Genomic DNA, 16,279 nt, shown 5'->3' with positions numbered 1-16,279 from the left:
TAGTATTGATTTTAAGAGCCTATTATTTTGGTAAAACTTAATATCAACTGGTATAAGTACTGATAAAAATTCAGAATAAAAGACAATTGCCATTCGAGCTTGACTTATATAAACATTTTATTACAAGTACTGATTTTAAGATATTTTTAAATACTGATTTTTGGTAACATTTACTATTAACTGGTTTAAGTACTGATTAAAGTACTGATTCAGATTAAATTACACAATACCCCTTACATACTTTACTGATTTTATCACTACTACTGATTTTAAGAGACTAATATTTTGATTTGATAAAATTTTATTTGATTTTGGTCAAACTTAATATTAACTGGTGTCAGTACTGATAAAAGTACTGACTCAAAAGTACTGATGATTCAGTATAAGTGAGAAAATATCCATTCATACAAGTGAATCTCAGTAAAATACTGATTTTATAGGGTAATTTCTGATGCCCTGTAAGTCTGGTTTACATATACTCAAAACATTGTATAAAATATTGAGCCTCATTCACTAATATTGACTGAAAAGGATGTAATTGATGAGCATTATTGATCAGCCTTAAGTGGAAGCGTTTAATAAAATCCTATTAATGCTCTTTTCTGTCACCAGGAGACGATCACACTTGAGACAGGAGCTACGTCCACCTACAGCACGGCGAGGGTCAGCTTTGTCACACCGAGACACATTCGCACAGCCAAGTGCCTCTGCCAGGGTACGACCCTGAGTTACCCGTCTGTCTCTGTGTTTTTACGAGAGTATTTTTTAAAGATGGTTTTCAGTTCTAATAAGATGTATCTGATCTGTGTGTGTGTCTCTGTGTGTAGGTGCTGAGTGTTCAGTGTTCAGTAAACTGTGTGTGGGGAACCCGTGTCCTGAGGGTATGGAGTGTGTAGAAGACACCACACACACCAAGTTCAGCTGCGTGTGCTCAGACGAGACGTCTGGACAGTGTTCTGGTAAGAATACTCTTTTATACACTCTTATAATATAAATATTTAATATAATATAAATATTTTTTAGTGATGCCATAGAATAGCCACCTTTGTTATCTGTTTTTAGGGGACCTTCACACCTTTAGTATGACAGTAAAATATCCCTCTCTCTTTCTCTTTTAGAAGGACAGGCTCTGACGTTCAGTGGTAACGGCTATGCCCGATACAGACTGATGGAGAACGAAAATAAAGAAGAGATGAACCTCTCGCTCAGACTGCGTACCTTCTCTGATCACGCTACCATCATGTACGCCAAAGGCACGGACTACAGCATTCTGGAGGTGGGCCCACACACATATACACACACACACACACACACCTAATATACAGCTCTGGAAAAAAAAAATTAGGAGAGCACTTCAGTTTCTGATTAAATTTCTCTGATTTTGCTATTTATAGGTTTATGTTTGAGTGAAATGAACATTGTTGTTTTATTCTATAAACTACAGACAACATTTCTCCCAAATTCCAAATAAAAATATTGTTATTTAGAGCATTTATTTGCAGAAAAGTTTTAATAGTTCAGAAATCAATATTTGGTGGAATAACCCTGGTGGTTTTTAATCTCAGTTTTTATGCATCTCGGCATCATGTTCTCCTCCACCAGTCTTACACACTGCTTTTGGATAACTTTATGCTGCTTTACTCCTGGTGCAAAAATTCAAGCAGTTCAGCTTGGCTTGATGGCTTGTGATCATCTTCCTCTTGATTATATTCCAGAGGTTTTCAATTTGGTAAAATCAAAGAAACTCATCATTTTTAAGTGCTCTCTTATTTTTTTCCAGAGCTGTATATGTTAAAGCTGATGTCTGTAAATTTTGGGATTTGGGGAATTTGAGGAATCATTTTAAACTGGGCGGGTGTGATGCGGTCTCCTGTCAGAGCGGATGAATCCGATTCCAGGTTTTGTTCAGTCAGAAAGAGAGAGAGAGAGAGAGTGCTCAGTCAGAAACTTCACTCCTTCATTTCTTTGGTTTTACTATGAGTGAATGGAGGAGCTACTGAGCTCTGAGTTCCTCTTCTGAAGTCCCCAATGCTCCACCAGTCACTCGCGTTCAGTAAAACTGAGCCGGATCCTCTTTTAGAGGCTGTACGTGTGATGTAGCACATAAACTCCCATGAACTCCCATGAAAAGCAACCCGACATATAAAAAAGGATTATAGGACTAGTTTTGTCTGTTTTACATTAGTTTTAAACACTTAAACAACCTCACATTTAGCTGATCAGTCGATCAACTAATAAAAACTAATTTAGACCAGTTAGCATCATGCAAAATGCTGGCCTAAATTATTACGTCTTTACGCCTCAAACTGCAGGGAGTGGGTGTTCAGTAATCTCTTCAGTAGACTTGTGTATGTGGTTTCTAACACTGTATGACTCACTGATATCAATAAACAACTGTATAATGCAGTCACTGGTGCCTGTATGACTCTGGTATCTGGGAAAATCTCTTTTCTCTCTTACTCTTTCTGCCTTTCTGTCTTTTCTCCCACACACTGTCTGTCCTGACTTAGAGAGGGGTTATTTTTGTGGTGGGAGTGACAGAGGCAGAGCTTTCTCACTGAGCGAGAGAGAGAGAGAGAGAGAGAGAGAGAGGGAGAGTGAAATGCTGTCTGTTATTATATCATCATTACTATGTGATGCTATTTTTACAACACACACCACACCCACCCGCTACACTTTGCTTTATTTAGCCTGTGAGAATGTTACACACACTCATACACAACGCATGCATACGCGATTTGCGTTTCCTTTAATTAGCCTGTGAGAAAGTCTAGCACACTTTATTTTAAGGCTACCTATAGAGGGACTATTCAGCACATACATAAGCATTGAGCACAATGACAGAATACCTAAAATCTTAGACGCATCAATCTCAAATATCCATGGCCAGATTATTACAGGAATAGTTTCAATTTCAAGTTTTAATACAAAAAACGGATTATAGTTAAACTCAGTCAGTCAACACTGGGTGATGCTAAGCTAATGTTGTTAAATTACATTGGATTTAGACTGTCTCAAGTCCCTCTTCTCCATCAGTGCACTGCTATTTATCTACTGATATTTTTGGCTGATGGTCAGTGATTAGTCAGGTCCATTACATTTTTAAAATATAGATATATACAGCTCTGAAAAAAATGAGATCACTTAAAATGATGAGTTTCTTTGATTTTACCAAATTGAAAACCTCTGGAATATAATCAAGAGGAAGATGGATGATCACAAGCCATCAAACCACCAAACTGAACTGCTTGAATTTTTTACACCAGGAGTAAAGCAGCATAAAGTTATCCAAAAGCAGTGTGTAAAACTGGTGGAGGAGAACATGCTGAACATGCTGTTTTCCAGAGCTATATGTATGTATGTATATACTGTAAGCAACACACACTTTATTGTACACTAACCCACTCTTTCCTTTGCCCCAGATTGTGAACGGACGCCTACAGTACAAGTTTGACTGCGGTAGCGGCCCCGGCGTTGTGTCCGTCCACAGCCCGCTGGTCAGCGATGGCGAGTGGCACTCTGTCTCCCTGGAGGTGGACGGTAACTATGCCCGTCTAGTGCTGGATGGGGTCCACGCAGCCTCAGGCAAAGCCCCAGGAAACCTGCGCACCCTGAACCTTGACTCCAGCGTGTTTTTCGGTGGTCGTGGGAGTCGACCTATAGGGGGCAGCAGCAGCGGGCGCATGGGTCGTAGCCTTCCGGTCACTGGTGGCCTGCGCGGATGTCTGGAGGCCATCGTGCTCAATGGTCGGGAGCTTCCTCTAAAGTCGCAGTCCCGTGGAGCTCACGGCGTGCTGGAGGAGCTGGTGGAGGCGGCCCCCGGTTGCAGCTTGCCTCCACCAGCCCCTGCCTGCACCAGCAACCCTTGCACCAATGGAGGAACCTGCGCCGAACTGCCGAACGGAGGTTATTTCTGCAAGTGCAGTGCTTTGTTTATGGGCACTCACTGTGAGGTCAGCATCAGCCCCTGCTCCTCCAACCCCTGCCTGTATGGGGGGACCTGTGTACCACGAGGAGACGACTTCTACTGCCAGTGCCGAGGCCAGTATTCCGGCCAGAGGTAAGAAAACTTTTTTTTAAGCTTAATTCTGGAGGGATCTCATGTTGTTGTTCATGATGTTGCATCTCTGATCACTTCTCTGCGATGTGTGTTTAACAGGTGTCAGCTTGGTCCATACTGCACGGAGAACCCATGCAAGAACAGCGGACACTGCATTGACAGCCTGGATGGGCCAGTTTGCGAGTGCGAGCCTGGCTTTCAAGGAGACAGGTATGGCAAAGCTAAAACCTATCAAAACCTATAGTTTCAAGCATGAAACTATAGCTTAAAATTGATTTTAAAAAACGTTCACTGATTGATCATAAATCCCAAATCTTCCTATGTGACTGTCTGCAGGTGTTTAGGTGACGTGGACGAATGTGTGAAGAACCCATGTGCCAATGGAGGCCAGTGCCACAACACGTACGGCTCCTTCAGCTGTAACTGCTCTCTAGGCTTCGGCGGGCGCCAGTGCGAGCTTCGTGCCGAAATCCGCAATGATTTTGTCTCCACGTCTTGGAATATCGGTTTAGAAGAAGTCATCGGGATCGCCGTCTTTCTGGCCAGCATCTTCCTCATGGTCCTGCTCTTCGTGTTGATCCGCAAGCGTGCGTGCCGGCGCTCCAAGTCCGACATGTCCCCAGACGACGCCAGCAAACACTTGGGCGTGGGTTCCGGCCATCACTCCTTCCTCCAGCGGCCGTACTTTGACGCCAAGCTCAGCAAGAACATCTACTCGGACGTGCCGCCGCAGGTGCCCGTGCGGCCCATCTCCTACACTCCCAGCATCCCCAGCGACTCACGCAACAACCTCGATCGAAACTCCTTTGAAGGCTCGACCATACCCGAGCATCCAGAGTTTAGCACGTTTAATCCAGACTCCATCCACGGGCATCGTAAGACCGTGGCTGTGTGCAGCGTTGCCCCGAACCTGCCCCCGCCGCCACCATCCAACTCCGTTTCAGATTCGGACTCCATCCAGAAGCCCAGCTGGGACTACGACTATGACGGTACTAAGAGAACCAACTTTATGTCAATAGGCTCCACCCATATGGCATGTTATCGCTCTAATTTCAGGCCTAAAACTTATACCTTTTGACCAAGAAAACACATTACTAGGAATGTCAGTCACACATCAGTCAATATTTGTTGTTTTTATAATTATTATAATACAAATATTCACTTTTTGATTAAAAAGAAACCTCTGAATGGGTTGGAGAAAAACATAGTGCATCCAACAAGAACAACGGTGTTGTATATATTCTATACATCATTACGTCTGTATAGTAAACTGGTATCGCAATATTTAACCAAACGAACATCAACATTCTGGCAACTGTATGATCACTAGGGGTGTTTATAAAGAGATTAGCTATTCATATTTTGTTAACTATGTTAATTCTGTAACAGTTAGATAGAGCAATTATCAGATTTATCTCATTCTTATTTTATACTTTATATTAAAAATAAGTTAAAGCAGCTACTTTCTATGAGCTTTCAATGTATGATGCTCTCCTAACCATATAAGTCTTTGTCTATTTTATGAACCTTCAGCTAAAGTGGTAGATCTGGACCCATGTCTCAGTAAGAAGGTGGTGGAGGACAGTGCGTGTCACCCTTACAACACCAGGGGAAGCATGTCTGAGGTCCAGTCCCTCAGTTCTTTCCAGTCTGAGTCCTGCGATGATAATGGTATGTACACACGCTTCGCTTAGCTCTCAAAACTCCACAGAGAGGATCCACAGCAGTGCACGGATTAGCATTAGCAACACAAATGATTAGCGCCTCAGCAGCTAGCTAGATAGTTAGAAGACAGCTGTAGAGGTTGACCTGTTGATCCGTGCACTGCTGGTGCTGTTTAATACTTATCAGTCCCATAGGTTTCTTTAATACGGACCTGGCAGCTTGTGTGCTAATGCTAATGCTAATGTTTGATAAGATCGTTCTAATCATAATTCTTAAACATTCTTGACCTATTCTTGCCTTGAACTGTGTGACATTAACTGAAGCATAAGTACAAGAATGCTACATTCAAAAGTGCTGATGTGATGATGCGACATAAACCTAAGACCTGTTTAAAGAAAAGCTAATAAGCGTGAATTAGCAACATTAACATTTTTGAATGAAGCCCAACTGTTATATTGACAGACTGCTATGTTTTAGAATGCTGATTCTTCTGTGCTTGCGCTGCATTTTAGCTCAGATACATGCATGGAAAAGCTTTTTGAACTTATTTTTTGTTATGTATGTTTTCCTTTGCAGCACTGTAGCGTTAGCTAGCATTAGCACAGATACTAACCCTCTTTTTCTCTCTCTTCTTTTTGTTAATCTCTGGCTGTAACTGAGTAAGGGGCTTTGTTGTTATTTTATGGGTCATGTGATTGTGTTTCTCTCCCCCTCTTTTACTCGCTGCGTTGGGACTTTTAGCTCCCATTTGGATCAAACCCCACCAAAGACACCGAGCAAGGTTTTAGCTAGCCACCTGCTCGTAAGTCAACGTGCTCTTGTGGAAGAAGGAAGGGACGGCCTCGCCGAAGGCCTTATGAGATTCTCAATGTATAAAAAAAAGAAAAACTCCTTTTTCTGTCTTTCTTAGCCCATTTTCTCTACTTCTTTCAGACAATTTGGTCTTTTTTTCTTTAGCATGATATGATGGCGTGACTTTTCGTGATCTTATTGGCCTCTGCTTTATTCTTTCTTTCTGTTTGACACTCACCGCATGGTTAAGTCATTCACGTTTTCTGTTTTGCTTGTTTTCTTCTGTTGATTTATTGTCTTGTGCAGTCACAGCTGCTAATGGATGGTTGTCGAACTCAGCCGAAAGCATTAAGCAAGGGTATAGGAAGTTCAAATCACCAGAACTTCCCTTTTTCACTCTGTAATTCATTCATTTTGACCCTACACTTTTTTTTTTTTTTTTTTTTTTAGCTCCCCTTTCATAAAAACTACCTCCAGTTGACCCGTCCATGCTTTGTTCACAAATACCTCACACAGTCTGGGTTTCTATAAGTATAGAAAGAAACTGTATTTTCTGGGGGGCTCCATGTGGTCCAGCGGGCTAATCATTGTCTGGTTCGAATCCCGTTCATGCAGCTTGCCATCAGCTGCCGGAGCCCTAAGAGAGCAGAATTGGCCTTGTTTTCTCTGGGTGGGTAGATAATGCTCTTTTCCCTCATCACACCAAAAAGGGTGATGTTGATCAGCACAAGGCTGCATCTGTGAGCTGATGTATCAGAACCGAGTCGCTGCACGCTGTGATGCTACTCTGCAATGCTGCATCATCAGCAGTTCGAAAAAGAGGCAGTGGCTGACTTCACCCTCCTGGTGTTGGGGCATCACTAGTGATAGGGGGAGTGCTAATGAGTGGGTTGTGTTGTGTAATTGGCTGTGTAAATTGGGGAGAAAATGGGGAAAAAAGAAAGAAATTGTATTTTCTGATTTTTCCCTTTTGTATCTTGTAACAAACTAGAATACAGATTAATTTCCCTGAAATCCAGGTTGTGATGGGCAGCAATAAAACACTAGAAAAGTAGAAAGAATTTATATAAAATGAAAAAAAAAACATGATAAATATAACTTTTACCAGACTGGAACCATAACAATGGAGCTCTGTACAAAGCAGAAAATAGAGCACGCATTGTGTTTGGCATTTGTGGCTATATCATGGCAAAGTACATTTCTAAAACCCTGTTTTTACAGTATGTTTAATATTCATTTGTCTTGTTTAAAGATGCAGCTCTTCACCTCCTTTTCCGTTTCTGCCTCGGGCTTAAGAGACTATTTCTTTCCTCTTCTTTCTTTTATCCTTGAGAATTCTCCTGAACCTTCTTTCGGTCCCCGCCGTGCCATCAGAGGCACTTCTGAACATCTATCTCCGCAGTCTTGTTATCAGTGTGTGTGTGTGTGAGTGTGTGTGTTTGTGTGTCCATCACGAGCACAGAAAATCTCCACCCCACACCTCCACTCCATCGTACCACATCCAGAATCCCGTACAGATTAGTAGAAAACCACAGCTACAGTTTTGCACTGGAGCAACAAGGCAAATGTACTGTAGCCATAGCAAGTATATTCTCTGATTAGCATTATTTAGCATTGTAAAAACTGCACAGCTAAACACCCTTACAATCTTTTTACCTCAAATGTACTAATAAATGGGGTGTTCCCTTCCATGACATATTAGCTACATCATTCTTTAAGCTAAATCTGATTTTTTTTTTGTATCAAACCTTCAGCATTGTGCTCAAGGGCATAGTTCCAGTGCTAAACTAAAGAAGCAATCGGTATTAGCAACAATAGACTCATAGCATTAGGGCTAAATTAAAAAAGCACTACTTTATAACAACATTAGTCTCATTACTCCAATGTAAACAAGCATTTTTTATTAGAAACATTAGTCGCAAGGTTAGCGATTAAAAAGCGAAGCTAAACTAAGCTAGCACTATTTGTGAGCAACATAGACTCCTAGCTTCAGTGCTAAACTAAAAAAAAAAACGTGAAAGCAACATCAGTCGCGTAGCTAAAAAAAAATCCAAACTAAACTAAAAAAGCACATATTTTTAGCATCATTAACCTCAAAGTTACAGTGATTAAAAAAGCAACTGCTAAACTAGCACTATTTGTAAACCACAAAATACTATTAGCTTCAGTTCTAAACTAAAGCAACACAAAATTAGCATCTATGCGCCAAAGCACTACTTGTTAACAATGCTGGCACCACAGTTCCAGTGCTAAACTAAATATGCACTACTTTTTAGCAACATTAGCCTCTCAGCTCCAGCGTTAAAGTAAACTATCACTATTTGTTAGCTACATTAGCCTTAAAATACCACTGCAAACCTAAAGTAGCATCGCTTATTAGCAACATTAGCCTCTCAGATCCAGCGTTTAAAGTAAACTATCACTATTTGTTAGCTACATTAGCCTTAAAATACCACTGCAAACCTAAAGTAGCATCGCTTATTAGCAACATTAGCCTCTCAGATCCAGCGTTAAAGTAAACTATCACTATTTGTTAGCTACATTAGCCTTAAAGTACCACTGCAAACCTAAAGTAGCATCGCTTATTAGCAACATTAGCCTCATAACTCCAACGTTACACTGAATAAGCAGTATTTGTCAGCAATGTTAGCCTCACAGCTCGAGTGCTAATTTACAGAAGCACAAATTAAATTGTAGCTGACTGGATTTGAGGTAAAATGATTGTGTGTTTTTACACATGTGGTTCCCTCCCCAGCACAATGTTGTTTAAAGACAACTTTAAAGACAAATTTCAACATACTTTCAACGAACAGCTCTGACGAATTTTTAACGTCTTTTTAAACGACACCGTGCTGAGGGGGAGGGGTCAGCTCTCATTCAGTAAGAGGTTTCCGCACTAACGTTAGCTCTTTCTCATCCCCACCTTCCTTCCTTCCTTCTCCCAAAGCCTCCCTAGTGACAGTAATCCACCCGGTCAGCTTCTCGGCTGGCTCGGTGGAGGCGGAAGGTACTGTTTTATTGTCTCATCACCTCCATGACTAGCTGCTCCAGTGTCTGTGCTCTAATCTGTAGTGATGATGTCTGTGCTGGGAGATGTTTAAGAGCACATGGATGCCATTTGTTTTACTCAAATCTCATAGCTACAGTACTGTACCCAGAACTGCATAAAGACACCCATATGTACAAATACAGCACCAGTCCAAAGTTTACAAATCAGATATCAGTGTGGAATTGATGCCTACGTGCTTAAAATAACTAATGGAACTAATAAAAAAAACATAGCTAAACATATAGTCACTGTCTAATGAAAAACCCTCAATATATATATATATATATATATAATTTTTTTTTTTTTTTTTTAGCATGTCAAAATAGACCAATAGAATTTCTCCCAAAAAAAAATTTGACTTCCTGTTTTGGAAAGACATGTTTTTCATTGGACAGCGATAATGTGTTCCCCCAAATATTATTATTAACTTTTTTTTACGCAACATTATATGCTTAAAACTGTATATTGTAGCATTCTTGAATGTAGAATTATTTGAGAAGTATTTCATTATTTAAATACATTTTTATTTACATTCTATTTACATTAATATTTATTTATGTATTGGTTATTATTTAAAAATTCTACATGTAAGTGAAAAAAGCCAAAATATTTGTTTATTTGTAATTGTTATGTAATTGATTAAATTGATTTGAGTTTATATGTTTTATTAAAATGTTATTTTAAATAATTTTATTTTAAATATTCATATATTTAAATATATATTTACTATTCTATTTATGTTTATATTTGTTTATTTATAAAGCACATGCACATTCTTAAATATGAACAGAAATAATACTTGTTTATTTACAAATTTAATTATATTTATTTTTATTTAATATTTATTTATATAGTATTTATTTAAATTATATATATTTAATGTGTATCTTTTTTATTATTTATTTTTTTATTGATACATCTAAAATCAGCCCATTTGGATTAATTAATTTATTATTAAGTGATGCTAGTTGGCCAGTCACTTGCATAAGCGTGTATACGAGTATTTCTAAAATCAAGTACTTGAAAATTGCAACTCGTTTCTGTGTCGTAGTATTATAGTATTTTATCTCCAGTATGGAAAATTGGTGCTGTTTTTGGAAATTTGATTATTTTCAACAACATGAGCATAGCATCATGCGAACTCATTTAACACAGCATGTGTGTTTAAACAAATGGCAGAAGTGTGTTCTGTAGAGATGTCTCTCTCTCTCTCTCTCTCTCTTTATGTCTCTCTCTTTCTCTCTTCATGTCTCTGGTTCTCTGGCTGTAGATATCTGACATTATCTCTCTCTCGTTTCTCTGCTCTTCACTTTCGCCTAAAGAGTCGTTCTCGCCTCATGAGCTCAAGAACCCAAGAGGTGAAACTTCGTTTCTGTGTGTTTTGCCTGAAGCCCTGTGAATTGTCCCTCAGAGCTAACTGAACCCTGCATGTGGGCAGCACTGTGACAAACAACACCAACAGCTAGCCTTTAGCATGTAGCCTTTAGCACTGTAGCCTTTAGCATCAATTTAGTAAAGGAAAAATATTCTCCCACAAATGCTAATGCTACAAAAACTGAATGAAAATCAGTAGGAAGTTAGCATTTCACTGCTAATTTACTCAAACTACAATAAGCTGTCAAGTCTTCCCAGTGCTAATGCAGCGTTAGCGTTAGCGTTGTGCTAATACTTTGCTCAAACTCAACGTTTTAAGTCATGTCAGTTTTGATGCTGAAAAAACTGATAAAAGTTTATTGGAGGTTCAGAAGAAGTTATAAAAACAGGACTGTTTAATTGATATATTTACATATATTTTTATTCAGGTTATATGTATTTTTTAAAATATCTGACTTAAATTAACACCTTTTTTTATGTTTTAACAGTTTTAATGCTGATAAAACTGATCAAATCGAATTGGAAGTTAAAAAAAAAGTAAAAAAAAAAAAAACAAGACCATGCTAGCTAACCATTAAAAAAAAATGTAAGTAACCATTTAAAAGTAGTTTTTTTATATATTTATAATATATTTTTGTCACAGTGCTACAAAAAGTTGTACTGATTTTATCATTAAAACTTAGGATAAAATACTGTGTTGTGAACATAATAATACTTATCTTTAACCTGATATTTGGTGAATAAAGTTCTTATTTTATTTGACAGTAATAATAAGACTACTAGTCTACTACTAGGCTACTGGTGTTAATGCTAACATGTCCATTTTAAGTAAATGTGTGTGTGTGTGTGTTTTTGTGGAGTAATGCTATGTGATTTACAGTTTTAACTGTGTGATTCATTAAAACCTGATGTTTTTTGCATGCTGTTGTTTTACCCTGTTTGTGCAGGTCTGGTGTGGGTGCCATTTCAGCTCAATTTATTCACCTAAATGACTTTATAAAATAAAAAAAGAATAGAAAATATAGAATTATTTAGATCATATTTCACTCAGCAATCACTTTATACATTACCAGCGTAAATTGTGAATTGGTTGAGCTGAAATCCCACACCAATATAACTAAGTTATTGTGTGTTTGTGTAACAAGAGCCAATGTTTTAATGTCATTTTAAAGAAATATTGAAGCTACTTTTATGCTAATAATATCTTTATGGCTTTATTATCATGGACAATAATTTGGACGTGTGTTTATGGTGCTTTAAAACACTAAAAATGAAAAATTATCAGTAAAGCATAAAGCAAAAAGTGTTTGTCGTTTAGCAATTTGGTTAGTTAAATATTATATATAAAATATTGTTTACTTTTTTACTGTCTACAGGTTTAAAGTTTTAATAATAAATAAATAGATAAATGCATTAAAGAGCAAATTAGGTAAGAAAGTTTCTCAGTTTGTGTTAGAATGTATATTATCAAAAAAAAATGTTTTTAATTGTATAGTCTCAAAATTATTGTCCGTGGTAATCAATTTAAAAGAATATGTTTTCTAAATGAACTCCACTGTTTAATTCCTGCAGGATATCACTGGGACACATCTGATTGGATGCCGAGTGTTCAACTTCCTGGAATCCAGGAATTCCCTCAGTACGAGGTGGTAGAGGCTCCGCCCACTCTGTACAATGACCCCGCCTTGCTGGATACGGACTACTACCCCGGCGGCTACGACATCGAGAGCGACTTCCCGCCTCCGCCCGACGACTTCCCGCCGCACGACGACCTGCCCCTGCCCCCGCCCGTGCCGGAGTACGGCTACGACACGCTCCAGTCTCCTGCCACACGGGCGCTCGCCGGCGCCCCCTCCAGCCCTGGAGGATTGGCGGTGAGACAGAGGCCGCAGTTGCCCCAGCTCTACACCCTCAGCCCTTACCTCCCTCACCACCACTACCCCTCAGACCCGGAGCCTCAGAGCGAACCCGGCCACACCGGCTCCGGCCCCAGGGCGGGGCGTTATCCACTGGGCTACGGGCGAGATTTAGACGCCCCGGCGGCAGATAACATGTCACTGTCTCTGTACACGTCCACGGCCTCGTGCTCGGACATGTCGGCCTGCTGCGAGGAGTCGGAGGCGCTGATGAGCGACTACGACAGCGGCGGCGAGGACGGAGGGGAACAGTTCCAGCGTCTCGTCATACCAACGCTGGATTCTCAACAACAACAACAACAACATACTGAAGTCTGACACTGGATCCAAAAAGAGCAGAAAAAAGAAAAGAAAAGAAGTGCCTGAAAACTAAACCCTTATGCAGGAGACTCTTGTCATTGACAAACCAACTACACACACACACACACAGACAACTAAATAAGCTGTACGCAAAGGCATTTATTACACTGTACTCCAGTACGACACAAACAGACGAAACACACACATGAGGACAGTCCTGAGAAACCTCTTGGACTCACGTTTAGCAATTCATTCCACTTGCAGTCGTCGAGCCGAGGGGTGCCCAGCGCTCACGCCCTCCTCGCGGAGATCCGATAAAAACAAAAACAGCAACATTTCAAAGCGATATCTGTCTGTATTTGTATAAATACAAAAAAAAAATATTAATAAAACATGCAAACTGTCGTTTTTTTCTATAATTACAAATCCTCATTCATTTGTAATGTAAATGGTACTGTACAGTTTTGATTTACTAGGTTGTTTTTTTTTTGTAGATATGATTTTTATTTTCCAAAAAAGAAAACGAAAAAAAAAAAAACTGCACAAACTAAAAGGAGTGTGTCGTTTTTCAGCCTTACTGTATTTTTCATTCACGTCAAGACGAAAAGGATAGGCGGGGGAAAATAAATAAAAAAATAAAGTATGTTGAGAAATGTATTGATTGAAATGAGTTGATTGATACAATTGTGAGACTGTCTCCACCCTCTAAAACCCCCAAACCCCAACCCCCCCATCTACACACACACACACACACACACAGGTTAAATAGGTTTGCCGCTCCATTCTGTCGGGCGTCTGCATATTATCGTGATGTCTTTTTATTTTTTCCGTTTTTGTTTTGATGTTTTTTTTTGTTTGTTTGTTTGTAAATTGCAACTGTAAACCTCTTTATTTTTCCACCATAAAATGAAAAAAAAAAACTAAAATAAATAAATAAATAAACAAACGGGACCCAGTATATTTATATATTGCGAGATTAAGATGAAGCGTGGATGCGCTTTGTTTTCAGGCGTCCGTTCGCGTGTGGGCGGCGCTCTGGTCTTGTTTATGGGTTGTTTTCTTTCTTTTTGTTTTTTTTTTTTGTTTGTTTGATTGTTTTTTTTTAAATACTGCCACTAGCTTAACTGCTTTACTACTGGCAATAAATTATTCTTAAAAATACCAGCGCTCGTCTTGTTCTCTATGCTTTGTGAAGATGATGTTTGAATATACAGTATTATACAGAATGTCTTGATTTTCAGCAGCAAGGTTTCAATCTTTGTGCAGTAGAGGTGTGTGATATAAACGGTCTTAAAATAATATCACAATATTTCAGGTAGGGGTGTGTCTATGATAATATCTTAATTGGAGCCATCCAAACAGAGTGAAAAATACCAGAATTTAAATAATCTGAATCATGATTTTAGTTATGATTAATCACACAATATTGCAGTGATTAATACAGTTAATCTAACACTGAATACATTTTTTAAGCAATGATACAGGAGAGGGAGTGCTGTAACATGTAATATTGGCACTGCATGAGCTGAACGTGTCCCAGAATGCATCACGAGTCTCGCTACTAAACAACAGACAGGCGAACCAACGGAGTGGACAGCGAGCCATCAGGGTTGCCAGATTGTTACAGTGGGATTCAGGTAAACCCAATTCACTGCTACATGTTTCAAATCCACAAAAATGCAGAAAAAAAAACAAACAAACCAAAAACAAAAGAGCTGGCGTTCAGCATATCAACAGTATTACGAGGTTTATTCCAACATGATCTTACATAAAATACCTTATCTTAAATCATTCTAATAAAAAAAAAACATTTAAAATGATTTTATCTGCATGTGTTTAGTGTAAATAAACATACAAACAACAAAAGAAGTAAATAGCTACCCATAGAGTTAGATATCTTACTACAACACTGAGGAGTTAATTTTTTTAACTCTTAACAGTTGGTAATTTTGTCCACCCTTTAAAGCACATAATTTCCTACAGATAATTTCAGACATAACTCGACATTTGTAATAAAAACACCCAATCTGGCAACATTATGAGCCGCTGGACGCCGGTAATTTTTAGGGTTGCCACGTGTCCCGGTTTTCCCAGGACTTTCCTTCTTTTTAATATTTAGTCCAGTAAAAAAAGTCCCGATTTTTTCTAATTTATATTAAATGACTATTTAGACTTTTTTTTTTTTCTCGCTGACGTGCACCATGTGCCTCATTGGTGCTGGGGGGGATCATGTGACTTCACTATCCAATCGGAACAGGCGGCTGCTACGGCTAGTGAATCAAATATTAAGGAGGTAGAGCACAACAGATTCGACATCACCACATTTAAAACAACTCTATAGTTACGTTTACTCTTTTAATCTTAAAAGATAGAAGTGAATAATAAAACACACATCATACGCATCTCCTTACCCAGTTTTCCATTTTTTTCCATCTGTTCTCTCCCTCCTTAACCTTTCAGCAAAGAGGGTGCAAAAGCAAGCACAAGCAAAGCTCACACAGGTACTTATATAAGCAGGTAAGCAGCAGTTGCTTCTCGTAATTAATGCATTTTAAATATTCATAGCTTTAAACAACCTTACTTCTCAAAGCAGTTGTTCTGTCGAATTGTCCTACCCATCGATACATGCTTCCTAAAGGTACTGCGCATGCGCTGACCTACACAATTGAATTATTTCTCGTGTTTTTTATTCATAACTAATCTGTTTTAGGGGGGTTATGTGCATTAAACAACCTGCACGCACTGTCATTGCACAAAAGTGTAAATACAAACTAAAAATTACAATTATTATTATAAATAAATACAAAAGCAGTTTGTAATGAGCTATATTTGCCATAATTTTGCCATGATACAATGAATTATGCAATCCAAATCTAATAACGTAAATCTACTGGCATTTCACTGGGTACATGCCCTAAAATAGTGCTTTTTTTGTATTTTTACACTTAAATGTACATTAGGGTAGCACGGTTCGACAAGGTAGGACAATTCGACATAACACCGTCTATGATTCTGTTTCATCAACCGTATATTTGTGTGCAGCTGGTAGTTTGACAGTGTCCTGTTTTTTTTGTTTGTTTGTTTTTTTGTCAGCAAAAGGTGGCAACCCTATTCTTCCTGTAG

The 16,279-nt window shown here is 38.8% G+C and overlaps 2 protein-coding genes across 8 annotated transcripts in view; one reads left to right on the top strand and one right to left on the bottom strand.

The window, feature by feature from the left end:
• ptpn9b (protein tyrosine phosphatase non-receptor type 9b) overlaps positions 1-16,279 on the bottom strand; it is a 659,505-nt gene that overhangs the window by 592,325 nt on the left and 50,901 nt on the right. The window lies entirely within an intron of this gene.
• fat1a (FAT atypical cadherin 1a) overlaps positions 1-16,279 on the top strand; it is a 154,035-nt gene that overhangs the window by 116,608 nt on the left and 21,148 nt on the right. For 2 of the 5 annotated variants that reach the window (XR_007429457.1, XR_007429456.1), the window contains 9 exons: positions 613-715; positions 828-959; positions 1,119-1,276; positions 3,423-4,060; positions 4,160-4,270; positions 4,397-5,049; positions 5,594-5,731; positions 10,889-10,924; positions 12,513-15,673. Coding sequence is in view for 1 of the 5 variants with exons in the window: in XM_049472205.1 (XP_049328162.1) it covers positions 613-715; positions 828-959; positions 1,119-1,276; positions 3,423-4,060; positions 4,160-4,270; positions 4,397-5,049; positions 5,594-5,731; positions 9,465-9,524; positions 10,889-10,924; positions 12,513-13,174 (2,691 nt within the window). In the remaining 4 variants the exon portion in view is untranslated. Of the gene's footprint in view, positions 1-612; positions 716-827; positions 960-1,118; positions 1,277-3,422; positions 4,061-4,159; positions 4,271-4,396; positions 5,050-5,593; positions 5,732-6,466; positions 6,528-9,464; positions 9,525-10,888; positions 10,925-12,512; positions 15,674-16,279 lie in introns of those variants that run through there. The other 3 variants (XR_002651506.2, XM_049472205.1, XR_007429458.1) reach the window with 3 other exon arrangements.

Source organism: Astyanax mexicanus, chromosome 25 (assembly GCF_023375975.1).
Source record: "Astyanax mexicanus isolate ESR-SI-001 chromosome 25, AstMex3_surface, whole genome shotgun sequence".
Classification (NCBI taxonomy): Eukaryota; Metazoa; Chordata; class Actinopteri; order Characiformes; family Acestrorhamphidae; genus Astyanax; species Astyanax mexicanus.
The sequence above is the reverse complement of the archived record's forward strand: the minus strand, read 5'-3'. Positions and strand labels throughout refer to the sequence as shown.